At 33.9% G+C, this 24,864-nt stretch overlaps 1 protein-coding gene across 4 annotated transcripts in view; it reads right to left on the reverse strand.

Moving 5' to 3' along the window:
* Positions 1–24,864, reverse strand: part of LOC123312610 (breast cancer anti-estrogen resistance protein 3 homolog) — a 146,121-nt gene that overhangs the window by 105,753 nt on the left and 15,504 nt on the right. For 2 of the 4 annotated variants that reach the window (XM_044897136.1, XM_044897135.1), the window contains exon 2: positions 19,918–20,036. In XM_044897136.1, coding sequence (XP_044753071.1) covers positions 19,918–20,036 — 119 coding nt within the window. Of the gene's footprint in view, positions 1–6,447; positions 6,774–19,917; positions 20,037–24,864 lie in introns of those variants that run through there. The other 2 variants (XM_044897138.1, XM_044897141.1) reach the window with 2 other exon arrangements.

The following is a 24,864-nucleotide window of genomic DNA, read 5'->3' on the forward strand; positions in this document are numbered from 1 at the left end:
CAAGTATCAATATTTTGCCTCAACTGATGTCATTTAATACCTACTAGGCGATCATGTGCTGGGAATCGTAAAATGTTATCGGTTTCGGGTATCCATCCCAGTGAATTTAATCGGAAGTTTGCAATTAGTTCAATCGGAAAATCTAGGAAACCCTTCATTCCTCTCATCTAACGAAATCACACAAAAAATGGCAGGTTTCTCAGGACATTGTAAATGAATAGTTGGGAGAAAATTGGTGTGATTCCTTGTCCAAAAATAGTCTGAATCTTTCATTGAATTTTTTTTTTGAGCAGCCTCTCAGCTCCCTATAATTAGCACCTGAAAATCAATTTCTAATTTTTTCTTGAAAAACAGAAAACTGACAAAAATTAACTTGAGTGGGTATTCTGGAGCAAGAAGGCAACCAGAAAAATTTTGGTGGTGTTCACCTACAATTGAAAGGGATAGAAAAAGCCACCCCTAAAATTTGTTTCGCAAGAAACTGTTTTCATTCATATGAAAACATTAAAAATTACCAAGAATTAAATTCAGATGCCGATATGAGTATCAACAACTGTTACGATCTGAAATGATCCAATATTCTACCGTCAGGATAACTTAATGGAGGACGTTCCACCGAAGAAGAGCAGATGCTGACCATGATTTCGGTCTCATTTGACCTCATCAGAGCAGCACAGCTTCTTCTTAGATGGTAAAACGTCTGGCAAACTTGCCAGACATACAGTAAATTCTACAAGAGTCTTTTAGAGTTCACTGGAGACATATGTCATTGTCTTCCTCTGGGTTTCGATATGGTGGGGATTGAATCGGATCTCGTTTCATACTGGCAGGCGCTCGAGTACTACTCGATGATACTCAGTAGGGTCCATAAATTCCAAATGTATCATTGTATTTATCGCCTCGAAGCGTTACCACTTCATTATTAAAAATTAATTTTTGATAGCTTGATTAATTTTGAACAAATAAGTTCTCCTATAAGCTCTTGCTGAAAGTAACTGTTTTTGAGAAAAAAAAAACTAGGTATAGATTGAAATTATCTTCAATCTAAATTTACCTAGTAGGCGGATATTATGCTGACATCATAGGAGAGCACCAACAAAAATTTTTATTGCCTTCCCCCTTCAATAGTGTAGAGTCATTCGGGGCAACTGTGGGCACTTTTGCTTTTCAAGGCATACCCTGTTTCAAATGTTGAAGCTAGGAAAATTAAAACATATTTATAAGATTTTCTAATCTATAAAAAAACATCAAAAAGCAAACAAACAAAAACTTTTTTTTTCCGCAAAAAAAAATTACAGTGAAAGTCGGAATGCGTTGAGATGCCCCGTATTGTAAGTATTGTAAGTGAACGCAGTGCTTAGTGAACTACACAATCAAAACAAATTACAAAATAATGTCATCGAAATGTTACAATATTAGAGAAATGCTGTTTATTGTCAATACAGAAGCGCCTTTTTACAAGCAGTGCATTATTGTTCGTGCCACCATTCCTGGTAAACACTTCATACATTCCCCTGTTGGTGGCTCTTCATATTTTTATGAACAAATGGGACAATATTGATCGTGTCTTAACCAAGAAAATCAACAATGTCATAATTTATTCCTCACTGAACTAATGCCCATATAATGAATCTATGCACACACTTAAACGCGCACACTTTCCCCAGTAAGCCAAAATTTGAATTGACGTTCTGATAGAGTTGAGTAGCTAAGAGAACCTAAAATTTTTTATTATATTTTTAGATTAATATGTGCATGATCGAATAAAATATTGTTTTGCACTGTCGAACTCGGAACTTGGACCTGGCAGAATTTGCAGAGATGCTAAAAATTAACAAGAAAACTAGTGAATTTGATTGATTGCAAATAAAAAGTTAACGAAACGTCGCACGGCGCACTTCTTTGAAAAATTTGGCGATTCTACGCCATAGCCCCTTGCTTCACCCAAATGAACCCCTCTTTCATACATTGCATAGTCGAGATATAAGCACTGCGCACACTACCCTCAGTTACTCCGAATGACTCTATCTGTTCAATTTCTGGTTTCTGAAAAAAAAATTAAGGATGTTTTTCAGGTGCCATTTCAAGGACGGTGTATCTAAGCAGGGGCTGCTCAAAAAAAAAACTTTCATACAAAAAACCGAGCAAAAAACAGACACTGATTTTAACAAGACATCACTTGAATTTTTTTTAACCATTCATTCACACCCTATATACAATATTCTCAGAAAGCCTTTATTTATTTTGTGTCATTCCGTAAAGTTGAAATTTATGTATCTCGAAATCATAGAATATTTTTCCCCTGGAGACTGATTACGCTCATTCACCAAATGGACCACAATCTAGACTTCTAGACCAAGACGAATCAATATAAATTAAATATGCCACCATACACCCACTAATAGTTCTTGATATGGGTGATCATAAACTAAGGAAGCACAAATTGTCATCCTTACACATTTCTCCCATACTTTTATTTCACAGCTAGTTAGCTCAGTCCAACTCTCTATGGTTATCTCAGAAAAAAAACTCAATCATTTTGGTGTACGCCGTAAAAAATATTCGATAACTCCAGGTAGACGTGTAATAATTGAATTTTCTCGCCATCCTTTTGACGACGGTTTCTATCGGACGAAGCGCAAGTGGATGTTGATTGGCAATTAAAAAAGTTATGCCAGAGGGAAAATTACTTTCTTTCTAAGGTCCTTCAACCGAACGAGATTTTGATTAGTTCACTTGGGTACAGACTGGGGGTTAAAATCTATATCGGCTGTTGATATACCATGGTGTTCGATTATTGAGAAACGATGGAAATCCCATGATGTCAAAATTTGCACGTATATGTCATCAACGAAAAGCGTCCTGAAATCTCTGAATAAATACGACCAGTCACCATTATCAAGAAATCGAAACATACAAACTGATTAAATATTTGAGAATTTATGCAAGATGATGAAATTCATTCAAGAAATAAGGTTGAAATCTAAACAATTATTCTTATTATAATCTGTTTTGATATTGTAACCAGAGCGGTATCTATGAGTGGCAAAATTTTTCTTAAATTGTCATTACAGTCTTTCATATTGTTTGGGATCTACATTTATTGGTGAAAGAAGTTCTCAGAATTTGAAAATGTGTAGGTAAATAGGATGCTTGTTGAAGATTCGTCAAAAGTGTAGGTGGTTTCTCCAACCGAAAATATTAAGATTTCGTCTAAAATGGGGGTCTGAATATCATATCATCAGGTCAATATCCTTGGAGACTTCATATACTATAAGATTAAAATGATGATACTAACAAAATTTTTCTCTAGATAAGTTTGAGAATGACCTTGACATATGCAGGTTCTAAAAGAAATGTTATCTCCACTGATATCTCCGAAATTACCATGAGCAAATTTATAGCAAACTCTTTCGTAATTCCATCATATTCTTTGGAGTCTGGATTGATCAATTTCTTAAGATTGTATAAGAAATATCAAATAGTAACCTACATTCTTAATCGTCCGAAGAAAAATGTTTTCTTAACTGGAACTTGTTCTTCGAATAAATTCAGACTGGTTCATTTTGAATATTTCGATATCAACAAAATTGTTGGTTAACGTCTGCCTGTTTTTCCACTTCAGGTTTTATTCTTGGAGGCAGTAGAAAAAACGTCCATCGTTACATGTCTCAATTTCGGCAAACCAATTTTTAATGATTTTTCGAAAATTTTTATCGAAATATGTATCATAATTTCCTTCAGAAATTTTTATTTATAATCAAATTAATTCAGATGCATAACATCCGCAGATAATGAAATCAACGAATGTTACGATCTAAATCGAACTAACAAACTACCATCGCTCGAAGTATTACCAGAAATTTCATTTCATTTATTTATCTTGATTAACTTCAACAACTTAAGCTAATCATTAACTCATTTCATCAATGTCAACGAATTATATCATTATATTATTTTGTATGATATTTTGTGTTTTGTGACACTCCCAACCCTTCACAATTATTCAATTCTTTTTTCATAAAAAATTGGTGGATAATTCAACTTTTCCCAATTATTCAACTCGAGACTCCCATTCTTGAGCATTAGGAAATATTCAATTATCTAATGAAAATAATCGAAATTATCCGAATGTCACAATATGAAGAATTCCAGGAGAATTTCAAAAAATCATAGCTACTGAACCACGAGTCTTCACGAAGTTAAACTAATATCATTCGATTTCTATCCACGAACATCAAAACCTGTTATGGGGCATAAATTGCACTGAAGCTTAAATGTGTTTTGAGAACTATTTTAACCAATCCTTGATTGCCTGAATTCTCAGTTCCGAAGGATTCTTCAATGAAACCATACAATGATGGCATAATTTTGATTAATCTATTTATTTGTTCCTGATGAGTCTCAAAAGTTCCTGGTTGATCATAATTCATACTTAGATGATGACTGTTTTGATCACTTTATGATATCAATCGGAAAATATATTGGGGATTGGAATTTAACAACTGAGCTGTCAAATTATTGATACAACGTTTTTCACGCAAATCAAAAAGCAATTAAATCTGAAAGCTCAATCAGGCAGTCATCTCATGAATAATCTCTCATCAATTTTTTCAGATTGAAATAGACTCTTCAATAAGACGAATTCAATGATGCATATCCGAGTACCAATCTCTAAAACTAAACCTGATTATGTTTCATTAGGGTGTTTGAACCTATATACCGTCAAGTATTTGAAAAGTTCACCTAAGTCTCAAAAATGAATGGTTATTGAAATTTTTCAATTGAAATATACAGGGTGTGTCTAAATTGATGCGAGCAATTTTAAGGGGTGATTTTTTAGAAGGAAATTGAGGGGAGTCTTTTAGATATCTTTTGTTCAAACCCCTTCCCTCTTCCCTCCAAATTACAACCCTTTGAAGTTAGATTAGGTTGGAGTTTTGTTAAGTATCATTTTAATTATAAATAACAATTATTGTTCGATTTCTTATTGTGATATTTAGAAAACTGGAAAGATAAAACTTAATGTCATTAAAAGGTATTTTGCTTGTCTTCTTAATACGCTTTGTTACTAACGAATAGTGCTTCTTTGAGGAGACTCTTAATATTATTTTATATTTTTGTCACCAAAGCAACAACTTTATGAAAAAAATTCACGACAGAAATGTTTCCGATTAAATTCCTCTCTTCTTCCAAATATGAAAATCCGGGCACTACAAAAAGTTCGGATGAAAAAAATATAGGGGTTGCTTTTTTCACTCTTTTTCTAGCATTATTTATCTGTTTTATTCTTCTGAATACTATTTTAGTTTTATTTTATTTTGTCCTCACTTCGAAGGGTTTTAACTTGTAGGGGAAGGGGTTCTGAACAAAAAGTTAGAACAAAGACTCCCCTTAATTTTGGCTGAAAACCAATCTTCTAAATTTTTCGCATCAATTTTGAAACACCCTGTATAATCAGATTTCAGTTAAAATAAGTTACAGCTATTTCAGGTAATAATTTAACTGAATTCCGACCCTTCTATAGAGCGTTCTATGACGAGGTGAATCAGCTACCGAAATACAGGTTGCTTTTCTACATTCATATGCATATAATACTACATGAATCGATACACAGGGTGTTCTTTGATATCATTTGAGTTTTCTTCTATGATAGGTCAGAACAATAATATATAACCTCTTACAGGGTATTCCATAACGACATGGATCTTTTTTTTTAGTTATATTCCGTATGTTTTATGAAGAAGTTCGTTTCTCAAATGTACACGATACTTGTGAGGCTATCACGATGGAGCTCATTATAACCGTAAGAAAACCTCATGTAATTTGCTCTATAACGACTTGGTTCATTTTCAAATATACTGAGATATTCATGAGAGGATTCAGATTTCACAAAATAAATACTTTGTTTTTAAATAAATATTTAAATGAATGTATTCTAGCGAAAAAAATGTCATTAGGTACATGTTTTTGAGAAATTATGAATTCATGGTCGTAGATAGGTAGAGGGAAACATAAAACAACATTGAGATTTCCAGTTTTTTCCAAAAAAAAAAAACTGGCTACACCAATGTTAGGATTTTATCTATACGGAATGTTCTTGAATATATTTTCTGCGTTGTTATCATGAGGATGTCAAAACTAAATAGTTTAATTGGTTCTTATAAAACATTCTGTATATCATCGTAGAACAACTTGTGCATCTCAGCCTGAATTGGTTCTGAAATTATTAAAATTCCGGAATTTATTTTTGAGATATTACGTGGCCCTTCTACGCCTCCTTAGAGACCTCTCAGAAAAATGAGCGAAAAAATTTAAATGAAATAATCAACACTCGAGATGGAACGTCAAAATTTATTTATTAGTCGATTTCTGTGCAGTTTATGCGGACGCTACCATGGAATTTCCATTCGTTTCTAAATTCGAAAGAATCAAAAAGTTATTTACCAACTCGCCCTCGCTAACTTCTCAAAAATCACACGATCATCCTGCCTCATATACAAACAACTCACTGAGCCACTTCTAGATTTCAAACAGCACCAAATCACGCGGTTTTTTCCGGGAAAACTCCGCAAATAACGCGAGAATCTGCCGGAAAATTTGCCGATTTGCGATCGCAGCACGTGCCGAAGTCGCACTGTACTAAAATCAAAGCAGCTAGGTGGACAAATATTGTTCAACTGAAACGGAACGTTAATTTCCAAGTTAGACCATTGTTGCGCTCGTAAACCGCTAGCTACCAAGTCGAAGGCAAGGACGTACGTGTTTGATGTTCCTCAAATCACGGCCTGCTCCTTTACGCTCTCATAGATAAGTCTGCGAGACTAGTTTCGAAGTGGGACAGGGGGCAGGGCACCCGAATTGCTTTATGACCTGACAAGATGCAAAATATCGGCACTTTGCCTGGCCTGTCTGTCGAATATAATGATGAACGTCCGAAAAAGAATGGACTTCAATTTAGTGCGGCTTTAGTTGCCTCACCCTGAAAGGATCCCCGTACAAAGTATGGAGGAGGTTTTAAAAAAGAGCACGTTTATTTTATCAACGAGAGAAATCCAGCAATTTCAGAAAATTTTGCGCTTGTTCTTCGGAACGAAGGCGATATTATTCGCCCTAATGCTGGAAATTTCTGATTTTGAGAAGAAAATGATTTCGAACTATTTGTTCACTAATTGATGAGAGTTTTTGTAATTTACCGATACTTACAGAGAATTATTGTGTCTGCTTTCGCAAGAGCATTCAAAACGTTATTTTCCTCCTTATCTACTCGATTGGATCTGTGTTGATGAAAAATTCAAGGGAAATATATAGGTGCGAAATATTGATTTGAATTCAAATTTCGCTGTGCAAACGGGGAAGAAATAACGTTATTTTTGCAAAAAAAACAGCCTACCTCGTATTGTTTATTCATGCTCGATAATTTGGATTGAAATAAAGAATTCACTCAAAGTTGCTTTGGATGATAATTTGAATCAGCATAGTACAGTAAAATAAGAAGAGGACCTCGAATTGACTTAGGGAAAGGTCAGTTCAATCCCTCCAGGGGATGAGCATTACTTTTGGTGGACCAAAAACGTCAAAATTTCCGGACTTCCTTGATTTTTTCTTTTTTAACTCCTGAACACCGCATCATAGCAAAAACCTAATAATGGGGCTTTAAATTTTGCGTCGATTGACCCTCCCAAGTTTGGAATTCGACCAATAGATAAGGTTGTAATTAGCGGCTGAAAGACAAAATTTCGTTCGAAGAATATTTAAATTTGACCAATTCTAACCCTATTTTGTGGTCAAATTCCAAAAACGGTAATTTTGGAATATCTTACATCAGTACCAATATTTATTGGATTCAGACTATTCAGGTGTGTCTACCTATCCAATTAAGTCATGTACCATCATCATCTTGCAAGTGTAACAAGATATATACTCTAATTTTTGTTTTTTCAATAATTTAAGATAGGTATTTTTGAGAAAGGATGATTAACTGAGAATGTACTACTGAATGCAAATATTCACTGAAAGAATACTATTAAATAGAAGAAATATAAAGAAGAAGCAAGATATAGGATATTCCTGAAGAACTTTTTTTGGAATTGGACAAATAAGTAGGTAATGACTAATGTTAAAATTGGCCAAATTTCAAAATTCAGATATTCTGCGAACTCGCTGTTAAAGTATTAAACTTTGGACGAGTGTTCTTTGGAAGCTACAGATGCAGAATGTCCACAAGTGATACAATAAACAATTTCTTTGAGTATTAATAATACTCAATGCCAATATGGAAAAAATTGCCGTCGTTGAGTCGTCGAATACTACCTTAAAAATTAGGGCAATTTTAATGTTGGGGGGGGGGGGGATAAGACACGTAAAGTTGTCTGTTTTTCAATCGGTCTCACCATAAGGTTCCCGATGATGAAATTCGTTGTGTAGGAGTGAAAATAGAAGAACCAAAAGTTATACTCAACTACTGGAGGGGTATGCGAGCTCAGATTACACATATTCAGGACTATCCTAAGGTTTTGGAACAATGTCCAGCTTTCCTCAACTCCTTAGGGGTTTCCCCCTTTCAGGTTTAATTTAACTGGATTTTAACAACTTTATGATGTCAGGAATTCTGACTTTTATATTATTGAAAATTATATTTCATTCTTGGGCCTACTGAGTAGGTACCTTGTGATGGCCGTGAAATATACATCGAGACAAAAAAAAAATATTTACACGGAACAGAAGACACAAAAAACACGAGAGGTCTTTTTGACTGAATCAGATAGATTTAACATAACATGCCTCGAATTATCCAACAACATAAATTGTATTTTCAAGGAGTGAAATTATTTTCAGAATATGGACTTACTATATCGAAGGATGAACGTGGAAGGAATCGAGATATAATAACACAAAAATAATAGCAACAGAAGAAGAGAAGAATGATGAGATTCCTGAGATATTCTTGAGCTCAATAGAATGGATAGACGATCTGTCATCTCACTTTATCCCATATCGATAGTGATAGTTTCTCTCCGTTGTGCTACTCAAGAATTCGGGTCCTGTAGTTAATACCTAACTACCGCCTGACTACCAGTCATCGGTAATATAAGACAAATATGAAACCAATGACAAGTGCGAGGGATGGAACAATGAACGCCGGGTAACAAAGGGTGGTGAAATAAATTCAACTACTTCAGGCAACATTAAACTTTACATCAATTCGAACCAATAACACGAAGAGATTCAAACATTTACCGTAACATCATGTGAAAATCCTGACACGAGGCTGCAAATTCCAGAAATTTCTAATTTTCTACTCGTGTCCATTTTCACGCACATTTTATTCTATGATATGCTGAAATTGAGTTATTTCGAACGTTCAAATCGTTTTCGCAATAAATTGTACGTGCTCGACTTCTTATATGGAAGGAATGTCTTTCTTTTGTCTTCAGTTTCGAAACTTTTAAGCGGAATTCTCTGTATCGGTTCACGAACCAACTTCGGGACAAAAGTTTTATATTTTTGCCAGTATGACTGATTCTGAAGTTCTTTTCCGCTACATGAAAAATGTCTCATGGAACATCGAGAGAATCTTTGGCATTGCATTGCACAATATTTTGAATAATTTGAAAGAAATAAATATTTAAACGGTCAAACGGTCTACATTCAAAATTGATATCTAGTTATGCAACCAACAAAATAATATCGAGAATATAAAATTCTAATCTTGAATTGATTTCGTTATAATATCTATTATACCTGTATCTACAGGTACACTAGGTCACTATCTATTACCTATATCAATACAAGGTGATGCTACGTAGAGTCACAAAATTGTTATTTTCGACATTCTGTATAATAGCAACAAAATATCCAATAATAATTCAATGATGAAGCATGTCCTTAAAGCCAATACTTTTTTCACCTACCAATTCGTTATGGAAACGCATGAATATTAAGCTAACCTAACCTAACCCAGCCCATAATCCTATAAAAATTGAGAAACATCATAATAAATTCATGCTTGTAGAGAGATGAGAATTGTGAATTTATTCTTTGCTTTTGAAAAGGGTGAGTCTTTGATATGTACATTTTAACAGTAGCTTCTTGAGGTCAAAAGAAACACTTTTTTACTTTACCATTTCTTCCGATTCGGCCTGGATAAAGAGATATTGCCATCTTAAGTTTTTATAATGTGCTTTACCACCCCTGGAAAAACAAGCTTAATCGATGACACTACCCATCTGTAATGTGAAATTTTTTATTTTTGAATCAAATTCCTCCAAAACAGCGCATTATACGAGAAAATAGTAATTATAGAATACTTTTATTTCCAAAATGATCAGATATCTATTTATTAATCACTGTTGAATTTACTTTCAAAAGTTGGGTTCTTCGGATTTCTGATGGTAGTTTTATGGTAGTATGTAGTGGTCATAATGAAGATGTGGCTGGAAATGTTTGTTCTGAGTAGATTAGCACATCAATGAAAAACCATATTCATATTCATTCCATTCGATAAAATCTTTTGTGAGATATGCTAAGCTGAAAATTACATTTTTTATGAATTTTCAACAGCCTGTATCTTTTCGAACGAGCCGAATTGGTAAAACTGGTAAAGAGACGTCATAAATCTCCTGTTGAAATATATGTATAAGTCAAAGGCTCATCCTGTATATTACAAAAAGTAATTCCCATAATATTCATATTCATACTCAGCCTCGTAAACAAAAGGTTCATATAGTGTTTATTTAGCATCAAAGTTATCATTTCTTTTTTTTATTATCGAGTATTATTTGTGTATTGATTTCAAAAATTTGTGTTTCCCTTCAGCAGTACCTTTAATATCGTCCGCAATCCATTTTATCATCTATTGTTTTATTATTTTCGAAAATATAATTTTTATTATAACAACAAATTCAAATAGATAGGATGGATGGATGGATCTTTACAAAAAGTCTCCTATATAGGAAAATTATGAACGTTTGTAGGAAAATAATATTGCTAATATGCTGATAATATTTACTGATGGAAGACTAATCTTATAGAGGTAATGAAGCTTGCTTCGCTTGTTTCAAGATTGCTTCCCTCCCGTGAACTTTTTGTGAAAATAACTTAAATTTTTACATATTCATAAAAACACAGGATGCAAAACAAGATTCTATATCTGTTAGTTTCGATGATTTAATGAGTAATAATTTAATTCTGAACTGTTGGTTTCCATCCTCTCATTTCACTAATGAGTAAATAGGATTAACTAACTCAAATATTAATTTAATAACTCATTTCCACATTATGATACCTTGGAAGAGTCAATGCTTCCTTATGCATATAAATCAGAAAAAAAACTGCTAAAAATAACACGATAGTCATTCATTTCCTACTGGAATTCGATATTGATGAGTATATCAACTAACTAACAAAGTAAATGAGTGAACTTTCTGATAATCAATCAGATTAAGTCCTTCAGCTTCATCACGTCATGAAGATGATTGAATCAATGATGAGACTATATTGAAATCGTTGGCAATCTTCGGAACTATCGGTTTGATCCTACGCGAAACAACGTTATATCACTAAAATTGTCTTACTTCATTGATAGAAATAGTCCACATTGATTAAAGGCAATTTGACGTATCCTTGAAATTATCAACTCGTGTATCTATAAGAATTTATTGGTTGCTGGACTGCTGCATTAAATGCCAAAACTAAGTATGATGTGATCAATCTTTTTAATAACCTTGTTCATGTTAATACGCAATTTTGTAAAAGTAGGTAGATATGTACAGGGTGGGCAAAATTCGATGGGATTGAATGACAGCTCTGTAACCGTAGGAGCTAGGTAAAAATGGATGGCACGTTTCTGACCTCAATTTTCAAAAGATGTTAATGGGCAAAACTGCATCCCTCTATCTTCTTTTGTTTTTAAGTTATGAGTGAAAACTCATTTTTCTGCACTTCGTGCTGGTGCCTCAACTTAAAAAAAATTATTTGATATTGAGAAACAAATGTTACATTCTAAAGACACTTTTTCATGTAGAATGCAGTGGCTTAGTCAAAGATTTTTTTCAGTCCGTCACTTCAGGGATATAGTGAAAACTTTAATTTTTTTAAATATAAACACTGTGCTATTCCCACATATTCCAGTCCCATATTTTTTTCTGATTCAAAATATATAACATAAGTCGTGTCTCTTATTGTTCTCCAATAAAAAAAAAGTTCAAGTTGGCAGGTAATTTTCATTGTCAATATGATAATGAAGTTTATACCCCTAAATTGTGTCAGGTTATTAAATGACCCATGCTTTGCTTTAATGAATTTCCTTAAGTTTATTATTCAGACATTAAAATTGTAACAATCTTGTAGATTTCAAAGAATAAACCTCATTGTTATTACTAATATGAGAGACTTTAAAGTTCACATTCATTCCGGATATTTGAAAATATGAAAAATTTTCAAATATGGAATGAATCACTTTCATGAAGTTTTATAAACCTGGATCTTGGATTCAACTGAATATGTTCCGAAACCTAGTAGATAATCTATTAACTATTAACATAGCTAGAACATAGCCTTTTCAAACACCTTCACAAATAAGGCTGTGCAAGTACTAGTATAGGTTAGGTAATTGGTAAATATGAATTAGCTATGGAAATTCTCGTAATTTCCTCATTTACCGAGCATCTTTTCGGATGTCCGGAATGAAAGTGATCCCAAAAATCTCTCATAACCCGGCACCACATAGAAGCATAAAGTTCATTATCATATCATCAATGAAAATGACCTGCCAACTTGACCAAACTAGTTTTTGAGCTTTTTATTGGAAAAACAATAACAGATACAACTCATATCATATATTCTGAATCATAAAAAATATATGGGACTGGAATATTTGAAAATAACATAGGGTTTATATAGAAAAAAATGAAATTTACAACTATATCACTGAAGTGCGGACTGAAAAAAAATCTTTGACAACGCCACTGCTTTCTATATGAAAAAGTGTCTGTAGAAGGTAACATTTGTTTTTCGATATCACTGATACTTTACGAAATAGAGACACCAGTACGAAGTGCAGAAAAATGAGTTTTCATTTATTACTTGAAAATAAAAGAAGATAGGAGGATGCGATTTAGGCCATTAACAATCTTTTTAAAATCGAGATCGGAAAAGTGCTATCCATTTTTCTTTGGCACTTACGGTTACAGAGCTGCAATTCAATCCCATCGAATTTTGCCCATCCTGTACATAACCTATACTTTTAATATGCACATTTCAACATTGATTCAAATAAAACACCCAATATTATATGAAATTTTACGGTTCTTTTGTACTTTGAGGCTCAACATAACGCATAACATGTTCAATGTTTACGCTAGAAATATACCCCATAACTTTTATGAGAAACTATAGTTATATACCTACTATAGAGTTGTCGAATAAATGTTGTTCTGGATAAATCAGTCTTCATTTGATAATTCAATAATACAACTTGGCTGAACATATACTTAACCACAAAATTAACCGGATGGAAAAAAATTCGCCTGAATTCAATTTTGGATAACTATAAGGTTTTTTTTCCGACCATTTTCGGTAATATTTTGACAACTTGATGATGTTTTCATCTTCATTATGATCCTGATATTTTCTGCTTGTACACGACAATGCAGAACCTCACATAGCACAAATAAACAGGCAATATTTGAAGGGAGCCTGGTAAGTATTGGGCTGGCCTCCAATAAATCCGGATCTGAATACTATTGAACATGAGTGGACACAAGGAAAGAGAGTTAAGCAAAATGCTGTTATTCAAGGTCGTGGAGGAAATAGATTCTGCTTTGAAACCCCTCTTTTTGACAGAATTCAGGCATTGGTATTGAAACTTCTCAAAGGGTCCGAACAAATTTGAGATAAAATAAACATGTAACTCCTTGAAATACTACTTCAGGATAGAGTAGATAACACACGGTTATGCCTTTGTACATTCATAAACGACAAGAGTTTTCGATTAGACTCAATAATATCCAGTTTCACAAGATATTTCCTGACCCCAGCGGTTCTACCGTTGCACCAAGAGTGCACTAATGTGCCCATAAATTCTCCGATTACACCACGACCGAGCCGGAAAAAAACACAAACGCATCACGTGAGAATCTGCCATATACGTCCAAAGATTCCACGTCATCGTTAGATATATCCCCTGTGCAAACATCCTTAGCTTCAGTCAAATAGAGCTATCTGTTTGATCTTCTCTGAAATGTGTGTAGCTGACGCGGCAACAGAGATCTACATTGTAACGCTTTCTAAATCTTTTTATTCTAAATATAATGTTATTCTTTGAACTGGGTTACATAACTGAGAGTGAAAGTGTTGTTCTGTACCCATTGTTCCATTAAGATATGAAATAATAAAGGATCATTATCTGGGTTACTTCTCGGGCTAGCAATATTCGCCATATACATATGAGTAGGTCAGTCACTCTTCATCGGCAGCAATTTGTCAGATTTTACTATTCTATTTATCAAATCATCAATGAGTTTGTTTCATTACTATAGTTTGATCGAGTTTGATTATGCCAGAATTCTATTGAATATGCTTGGTGTGGTTCAACTTTATTTTCAGTCCATATTTTTCAAATAGATATGTTAATATTAGAGCTAAGACGGTTTTTTCCTTTCAGTTTCCTTCTTTTTGGGCTTTAAGGGCGGTTTCATTGTACTGCTGCTGTAAGGTCTGCCCCCCATCAGAGCTGTTCTTGTCATTACGCAGTCAACAGCTGATCCTATGGTCTTCAATTCAAGCATATCAAGTTGGACGTCCGGATTTGTCAGTTTTTTGTGTTCTGCCATTCTATCCAAACCTACTCAATCCAAACATTGGAGGGAAATATCTATAATAAGGGAAATAACACAATGAATCCTACTTCAAATTCTCCATCATCTAATACCTATTTCAAAGCATACTACATGGAAATTCCGACATTGAGGTCGGATTTTTCAAAAATTCCGATGTTCATATCTATGTAAGAATTCATGGGAGAATTTAGGTTTCGCAATAAAAGTGCTGTTTTTTAATGATTAAATTAAAATATTTCATAAAAAAATTGTATTTCATATTTATATGTTTTTGAGGAATAAAAGATCCACGGGCGTAGACAGGTAGGAGTTAGAGTGAACAGGCCCTCGAGAATTCTCCGTGCCATCTGCCATCCCACCCTAGATACTGAAATCGATAAAATTCTAGAGCAAGTAATCATGAAACTGCATCTTCCCAGCCCCCTTCCCCTCCCCAAAAAAAACTGGTTACGACATATAAGGATGTCATAACCAGAGAATGAGAACCATGTAGGTACAGCGTCATCAACTCTTCATATGGAGGAAAACAGAGAATTTCCAAGAACCCTTTATACATAATATTCCATATCGATCGTAATAGCATCCAGCCAGTATATATGAAAAACTAGTTTTTTATGAAACATTCTATATATCGAGGGATGACAGGAGTCGTCATACAACAGCCAGTATATGTATGATATGAGGGTTTCATATCGGTGCTAACATCTCTTCATAGACGGAAAGTTGAACAATATCAAAGAACGGCCTGTATATATATAACAATATAACTGGATTTCAGAATTCGTTAAAATAGCGACACATATCCGACTTTGAAGTCGAAATTCGGCGAAAAATATTTTAAAAATATTATGTGGTCCTCCTACGTCTTCGTAAGTTTTTGGGTGTTCATTTTACAGATATTTTTGGGAGGACTGATTTGGAGGAAGCATAATTTTATATTTGACATTCTGTAAGGTGTTTGTTGATATAATGATATAATATAATAGGTATATCTTTATTTATATCTTATATCTTATTTTTTCGAGAAACTTATAATGCCATCAACTGCATTCCACTATCTCCTTTTTTTTTCGAGTTATAGGCCAAAATTGAAATTTGTGCGATTTCAACTTTGGTCGTTATCTCCGTTTCTGTTTGTGCTAGGATGTTGAAATGAAAACATTATACAGACACTTTCTTGATAGCAATCTAGTGGCGTACTATGATTTTTTCAAACAGGTTTATTTGTTTAGCTATAATATAAAATTGTGTTTTTTCGTATGAAAACAGTAGTTTAAAAAGACTTAAAAAGAATCGCCATGTTTTTCCCGCTTCAGAAATATATCATACATCGCCCTCAGTCTTTCTAATTCATTTTAAAGGACTGTTTTCAAAGAAAAAACACATTTTTATATTATAGCTCAGCAAATATACCTGTTGGAAAAAAATATGGTACACCACTGGATTGCTATAAAAAAGTGTCTACATAATGTTTTCATTTCATTATCCTAGCACAAACAGAAACGGAGATAATGAACAAAGTTGAAATTTTAATTTTGGCCTATAACTCGAAAACAAAAGAAGAGGAATGCACAGTTGATGACGTTATTAATTTCTCGAAAAATGACGACCGTAATGTGGCGTGCATTTTCCTCTATCTCGTTGGGTTGAAAAAGTTGTAGTTCAGGTATCACCAATTTTGCCCACCCTGTACATGAATTACCTCAGCTGCGAGATGTCCCCACAAAAAATAATTTATGATAAAATAATGATATTTAGGCCCGGTACTTTCACGTGCGAATAACTAAATTTATTCGATAAATAAGTCTTATTGTTAGGATAAGTAAAAATGCAGTCTTTTCACTTTCAGATAGTGTTAATCATCGAATAAATCTGTCATTGAAACTCGTTAATAAGATTTTATTTGTCATAGATCGAATGTCGGTACGTCATTATTGGTTGAGTTTTTAAAATTCTGGATGTATGGTTATTTTTTGTGTGATTTTCACGAAATATTTGCTTTTTAGTTGGAATTATGACAATTTCTACAATGCGGTCTCTTATTTTACATTAATCAGTGAAAAGTAGTAGACCGTGTTTTCCCAGAATTGTTATTCGTCAAATAATTTCATCTGAAAGCACCGAAATAAGGTATCCTTCAGATAGGTAATTATTTGACGGATACTTATTGACAGTGAATAAAATTTATTCGAAGGTGAAAGTACCGGGCCTTAGAGGCATAACAATCGTCGACATAAATTGAATCGAACTAGCCAACCACCACTACTCAGAGGGCCAAAAGAAACACTGTCTGATTGAGGAAGTATAGATGCTGATGCTGATGGTCTTGATACGGTTTGACCTCGTCAAACCAACAAACTTTGTTTTTCGGATAACATTTCCTGCAAATATTATCGTATCAGTCTTGATTTGATATGAGGATACCACAATGCCAAAGAAACAATTCGAAGAAATTATTCCTTCAATGAGTTCAAATATGTACAAGTGGAAAATGAAAAGTAATTTTCGTTCAGCATACAAGCAATTGCCATTGGCTATTAGCCATTCGAATGAATATCGGTTGAAATCGAATCGCGCCACTAGATAACAGGTTTCCTACACGGCATTAGCGCAACTTTGAAATCATATTCCATACGAGGCATTAAACGTAATATATACCGTTTCCAGCTAACTCGACTTTATTGAAATTGTTTTCCATTTGCTATAACGCCGAGATTGTAATTGACTTTAAATAACGTCACGATCGGATGGGTACCGGGATAATAAGGAAATTTCCTGACCGATTTAGAACCTGATCGAACCCTGAAATGGAATCGTTGTTTCAAGTTCAGCGAATGATGGTTGATCGAAGAAGATACAAGAAATGAATCTGCATAATGTTCATCTGATATCTAATGGCTGTATTTTATAATTGAAGGTTCCATGAAACCAAGCAAATATCGTTAAAAGGAAAAGGACCATATTTTAGTTTCATAAGCGAGTGCAAGGACGCATATTTTTTATCATTTGAAACTCTTTAGGGTTTTCACTCCCAATCACCAAGTGTGTATCAAAAGAGGTATTATTGAAACACTTTATGATAGAGCTCATTGATTTCGTCTAGTTAGATTAGTTTGGCAACAGTAACCTACTGAATTGTATTCTTTTTACATTGTACCAAAAGAAAGAATTATTTGAAAACATGGATTTACGCTTTTTTATCATCATAAAACAATGGTATAGGAGCTATATATATATGAGTGAACGAGCATATTATGATGGGTATTGTTCTCTTGGATAAAAAGACTTCTTCTCGTTTGGTAAATCATCCAAGTGAATAATAGCCGTAATATCCGAATAGTGTACTACACGGTGTCCCAAGCTAAAATATTTTTGGAGCCTGAGCACTTCCGGTTATACAAGGAGTGAAAAGAAATTTGTTCAAAACTTTTTTTTTCAATTTTTTCGTATCTGATATGATTGAGTATTCAATGCTAAATACATTTCTTCTGAAACCATTGTAGTCATTCAAATAGTTTTCGAAATATCTATTCAGTATTATGTTATTTCTATTCTAAATATCTTAACCAAAAACCTTTCTCACATTTTTTAAGTCGAAGAATGTGGAAATATTCTACATTTCCTGAATTTTGAAAAACTTGTTACAGGGTGTTTCAAATCTTGTGTCAAAAATTGGAAATAAGAATTGCCCATAACCTTCCTTTTTCAAATAAGAACCCTATTTTTTTATGATTGCGTTGGATTCTGCGAAAAAAAAATGATAGTGTTCTAATATGTCAACGTTCTTAAAATGAATAATTCCTGCGGTATTTTGGATTTTCTGAATTTCTGTCGTAGAGTCAAGTAGAGTCAAATTAGTAAAATCTGCAATTTGTTTCATATCAATAAATCTATGATCATAGAAGATCAATTATCCCAATAATTCACAAGTGACAGATTTAATAATCTTCAAATTCTGTATTTTACGTTTTTTCTTTCAAATGAATGGAATTCAGTAAAGCATTCAGTGGAGCATTGAAAAAAGTTATCTACTATGACCATTGATTATTGATATGAAACAGAAAATCTTAAAAAACTCAGGAATTATTCATTTTAAGAACATTAACTATCTCTTTTTTTCGCAGAATCCAACGCAATCATAAAAGATTAGGGTTCTAATTTGAAAAACGAAAGTTATGGGCAAATCTTGATTCGAATTTTTGATACAGCATTTGGAACACCCTGCAACAAGTTTCGCAAAATTCAGGAAATATAGAATATCCATATTCTTTGACTTCAAAAATGTGAAAACGGTTTGTGCCTCGGTTTGTGCTTAAGATATTTAGAATCGGATTTACAGGCATAATACTGACTACGCATATCTCCTTTTTTCAGTTTTTTTCCGATATTTCGAAAATTATTTTAATGAATACAATGGTTTTAACAGGAATGTATTCAGCATTGAATGCTCAAATTAAAAAAAAATTTTTGAACAAATTTATTTTTACTCTTTGTATAACCGGAAGTGCTTACCATATCATGATCCCATATTTCAGATTTCAAATATGTCCCGTTCTCCAGAAACTTCTAATAGGCACTTGAGACACCCTGTATACTTTGACCACTTCTTCTGTTCAGATTTTTTTTGGAATATCTCAACTCATTTTCGTGATAGGTATAAGTACATGGGCTCCACTGGATCAATGGCTGGATCGTGAATGTTTGTGAGGTTCGGCTCCACCATGTATGGCCAGCTTACCATACGTCTCTCCACATGGTTTGTAAAACAGCAATAATGAAAACTTTAAAGGTGCAGAAAAGAAATATACTCCACAATATCCACTTCAAAAGTGTAGTTTCCACAATGTTCGAAGTACCGTACGGAGTTCGTATATAATATACAGGCTGTGAACCCACACTCTCCAGCAGAGAAAAGCTCATTCTTTCCTTGAAGGGATCACGCAGTAAATCCTGAAAACATCGCTACTGTTGCATGCGAATACGCCTCAACAATTCCAGCCACAATCGGACCTTCCCCATCTGGCGTATAAATTAGTATCACGGTACTACCGCCGTCTGTACCAGTAATAGATCTTACCAGATATGGCCAGGTCCTGCAGATTATCGTGAGGAGAGAAACAACCAAAGAGAGCCCACGTCTGGCGCGCCTTCACGTGCTGCCATGGGTCACGAACGCCACTGTCGCCGGTGTCGCTCCTTGAACAGAAAAGAACATCGTGTTAGTTGTTGGGATTATAGCGTGAACTGAATTTTAAGTATGACCTCTTCTGTTCAAAAATAAAGACTCGGGGCTAATTGAAATGGAAGAAAAAACCTTTATACGTTGGTATGAGCAAAGGATCCACTAAAAAACACTTCTTTTTATACCACTATTTGCACTTGCATCAGGTATGTGATTGTAACCATAATAAGAATAATAAGCTCGCAATATTCATGAAAAAATATTTAGATTCATATTCAATAATAAAAATGCTCGATGTTGAACCTGTATAAAGTGTATACATTTTTTTAACAGAATTAATGATGAAATACATAAATGGAGGAAATTCGATATCTTCAGATAGAAAACGTTTCTGACAATTTAGTGCTAGGGTCAGTGCGTTCATGGTGATCCTGAAATTGTGAAATTCAAAAAATTACCGGAAGTTATCACAAAAAAAATATGGGAACCATTTGGAGGCACATATTATATAAGCAGGACGATGTAGTTGAAAAAAAAATGAGGCATTCCTGACTCAGCTTTAAAAACTTCATTAACACCTGAGAAAGACTCACCAAGAGCCGGGATAACCTGTATATAGCACTGCATAAAAGCACCACTCTGGTATGTACCTATATATTAAAATGATTCAAGAGTGTTTCAAAAAGGTCAATCGTTTCTTTGGAAAAAGCCCTATTCAAGAAATAATGTATGAATTCGTTTTATAATATCATTTTGCAAACCATCCTTCTAAGTTGCATGCCAAAATGGTGTAATACACCATTGGATGGTGGAACAATATTGAGTTGAGCACTCTGAGTTTCTGAGCATTCCTATATACAGGATGTGGCGTAACGAATGGATATACTACAGTAGCTGATGGTGGAGGACGTTGTGGCTATTCAGAAAAAAATGAATTATAGTGAGTAAAAGTCCCTAGATTTTCTACATATTCGGCATTTTCGAAAATTCAAAAAAATTACACCGTGTTCCACTATTTTTGATGGCAATACTCAATGGTGAATTTTTTTTAATCTGTTTTTTAGATATTTCTCCCGAGTAGATGCGCTACATATCGAATGTAGTATATGATTTTTTGGGCTCATGCATGTTTTTTTTTCCTCAAGTTCAATGGGCTTGCAGGCGTATGCATCACCCAAAATGCATGGTTATTTCAAACAAAGATCTAACTCAAATTTCACGTTTTGCTTTTCTTCCCAAGTTTAACCTGAAATGTTGTGAAAACGAATATTGCCTAAGTGCCAAATAAAGAAAAAACATGCCTGTTTCATTGAGATTTCGAAATGGTATAACTGTATTTCCAACATTCAATTCAAAATAAGTTCCTATTACAATGAGTCAAGGGTTAGTTTAATGTAAACCTTGTTTTGAAAATGTTTTCAACTGAAATGGGCATGCTAGCAGATTGCAGTAATCATTCATTAAAAGGTGTAGAGCTTTTGTAGAATTTAATTCAATGTAATATTATTTTAAATTGTTATATATTTTCCCTCGTTTCGTTTTCACTATTGAACCCCACAGTTAAATCATTATTTTTAAGTTCATTTCAAATAATAAAGTAAATTTTAGCACTTTTTCAACTGAGAAAAAAGCTAAAGATTAATTCCTATTACAATGAGTCAAATGTTGACCTTGTTTTTGAAACTTTCAGGAACTTAAATGAGACATGCAAGCAGATCGAATCAATCATTCATCAGAAGGTGTAAAGCATGTAGTAGAGTTCATGGAGTCTACTTTGAACACCTTCTGTAAAATTTGTAGGTCTCATTTCAGTTGCTGAAAATTTTAAAACAAGGTTAACATTGAACTAGGCCTTGACTGATATCGATTGAAATTTATTTTGGGAGGATTTTGCATCTCTTCATAAACTTTTTAGGGTTTTCACTCCCAATCTCTGAAACAAAATCAATTAAAATGGAAATCAACGATTTGCTCCTGCGTAAATTCTTGCACTAATTTGTCAGGAGCAAATTAACTAGAAAAAACTGTTGCCTGACAATGAACTCAAAATAAATAACGTTGAAATTATAATTCTTTGTAACGTTTCGGAGTCTATATCAGACTTGACTCATTTTAATTGGAATTTATTTCGTATCGAATTCTAGGGTGATTCTGCACTATGTTCTGAACTCAAGAAAAATAAAGACCATCAGTAAAAGATAAAAAAAATTGAACATAGTGTGGTACTATCAGTGAAAAAGTTATGGCACATTTTCCAAATAGACCAAATATAAAAAATTTTCCACTAATGGAATCTTCACGAAAATCGAGCCCAGGAATCCTTTGAACGTTTTTCCCTATCTAGTCTAGAAGTACCAGCAACATCCAAAATCAGGGTATTTGGAACACCTTGTACAATTTCATTTCAGTTGGAGGGAGAATCGTCCAAACTAGAGTAAAATTCTAAATTGTGTGCAGTCCCGAAGGGTCACAAGTACACAAAACTTTCTGACTTAACCCAATTCATTCGATGCTATCAAACCCACTCCTTCTCGTCTACAATAAACAAACCCGTTCACCCAATTTGCATAAGGAGTTCCATTCATGAAATCGAACGTTGCGTAGGCGAGGATCCCAATCGAATAAAGCAAAACGACACCTTTAATTGCCGCGTAAATCCGATTTTAATAACGTTCCTTGAATTTCTAACCACCGCTGCTGTCGCGAATCAGTTCATTCACCGGGGCCCTTATTTTTTCAGCAACGTTGAAGAAATTGCCCGCCCACTAGTCTGGCTTAGAAAGTTGGTTAACGACGTTTTTATCTGAACGTTGGTACCATTCGAGGGTACTGGCAAAGTTGCGGCTCGTGGGTGAATTTTTGCATTAGGAACCCAGAACGACATAAATTGAATGCGTGAGGTTAAAAATGAGCAGTGGGCGATAATGGAGTTGTATCAGAGTCGAGTACGAGAGGGAGTTCATTCATAGTTCCGAGATATTCTGCCCAGATAAGCCGCGTGTCCCACACGTTAAGTGTCGGACATCGTGTGGTTGAAATAATGAATGAGAAACCGACTTGAATGTCTCGGGATTATGCGAAAATTGCTAGAATCCAATTCTGAATTGACAGCGAATTCATTCTTGAATGAGTCACTCGATGATTTATAAGAGAATTATCCTGCTTTTTCTGTGAAAGGCACGAGCTCGATTTTTTCCATTTTCATCTCAAAATTGTAGGAAAACTGTGAATATCAGTATCTTGTCCCACTAAAGAGATTCAATTTTTTAAGTATTAGTTTCTGTGGGTATTTACAAAGTTGTCAAAATTTGCTTTACTCTCGTATGAAAATAAAACATTGTGGTGTACCAACCGGAACTACACTCCTGGACAAAAAAAAACCGGACAGAAAAAATGTTCACCAAATTTATTTCAAAATAACTTTTGAAGGTGTGCATCGATTTTCATCATTTTGTTGTTCAATCTAATTTATCACCTGATGTCTAGTCTGCAGGAATTTCAATTGAATTTGACGGTATACAGGCTAGAACTGAAATTTGCAACTTCCTCTAAAATTCTGAACATCCTGTGGAATTAATCAGTGATGTACCCTCAGATGTACCTAATGATGGGTGTTTAAATGAGTTTCTGAAGCCTGATCTTCTCTTAATATTTTCCTGTTTAATTCAAATCAATAGCTCCTTCCTCAAGGGAAAAACGATTTTTCAAAGGGAACTATGCAATTTATAACATTGAACATTAAAAGGGGTCTACACCGTTTTACGGCCGTTTTCAATAAACCTATGGTCATAGTCCATTCAAGAATGATTGACATCCCAGTAGGTCTTGAAAATACAGACGCAGCTTAATATCTGATCACAAAATATCTTCAATAATTTCTGTAGTTTCACTCACAGAACAGGAATATGCAAATATCACCTAGACAAGTATCTGAAAAAATGAAATACATATTTGAGTTCAGAGCATATTAATCAGCATTCAAAATTGAAACACTTATCTTTCCAATTTGTACGATTAAATTAAGAACATAAATAGCAGTACAAAATTCAAATTATTGTCGGTTAGTGCATAGATTCACACATAATAGGACTACAGATCACTGTTTATTCACAATACCAACCTGAATTCCGCAAAACAAAATCTCAACTTATGAGCTATTACCAACTTAAATTCGTTTTTCCATAGCCACCCGAGATGTCAATCATTCTTGAGTGGACTATATTTATCCATCGTTTCACTGACGATTAGTAACCATTGGTAATCATTCTAAAATATATCTATACTTCATTCATATTTATTTTAGCAGTCGGTTGGCCATGAAATAATTTTCTCAAGTTTTTGTAACTAGAACGAAGTTAGGTTGGCACTCATGAAATGTCGTTAATGTCATAACGCCGTTGCCACAACTAATACCAATTTTTATTACGAAAATGCCGAAAGTGCTATTTAGAATTCAGCTCCGCTTATTCAAATAGTTCTACCCTGATATTCTAAAATCCACAATACGTCAGACGGTAGCGAACATATTCAATGTAAGAGAATATAAATATATAATGATTCATCTGAATCTAAAAGACTTAAATTTCAGCTGAATATTCCCACAATCAGAAAGATTGTGAATGAAGAGGATGACAAAGAATTTCCTTTTATTGGGAGACCCAAAAAAGTGGTGTCATTTGAGAATTTTATGTCTGAGTGAATTAATCCGAAGAGTTTACTACAGGATTTTCGATAAATGTCATCGGAGAAGTTCCCTAAAATGGATTTTTCTATTTTTCATTTGACTTGTCCTATACAATGTAAATGTCTTAAGGTACTAATAAATATCTATATGTAATTATT

This window comes from Coccinella septempunctata, chromosome 4 (assembly GCF_907165205.1).
Source record: "Coccinella septempunctata chromosome 4, icCocSept1.1, whole genome shotgun sequence".
Lineage (NCBI taxonomy): Eukaryota > Metazoa > Arthropoda > Insecta > Coleoptera > Coccinellidae > Coccinella > Coccinella septempunctata.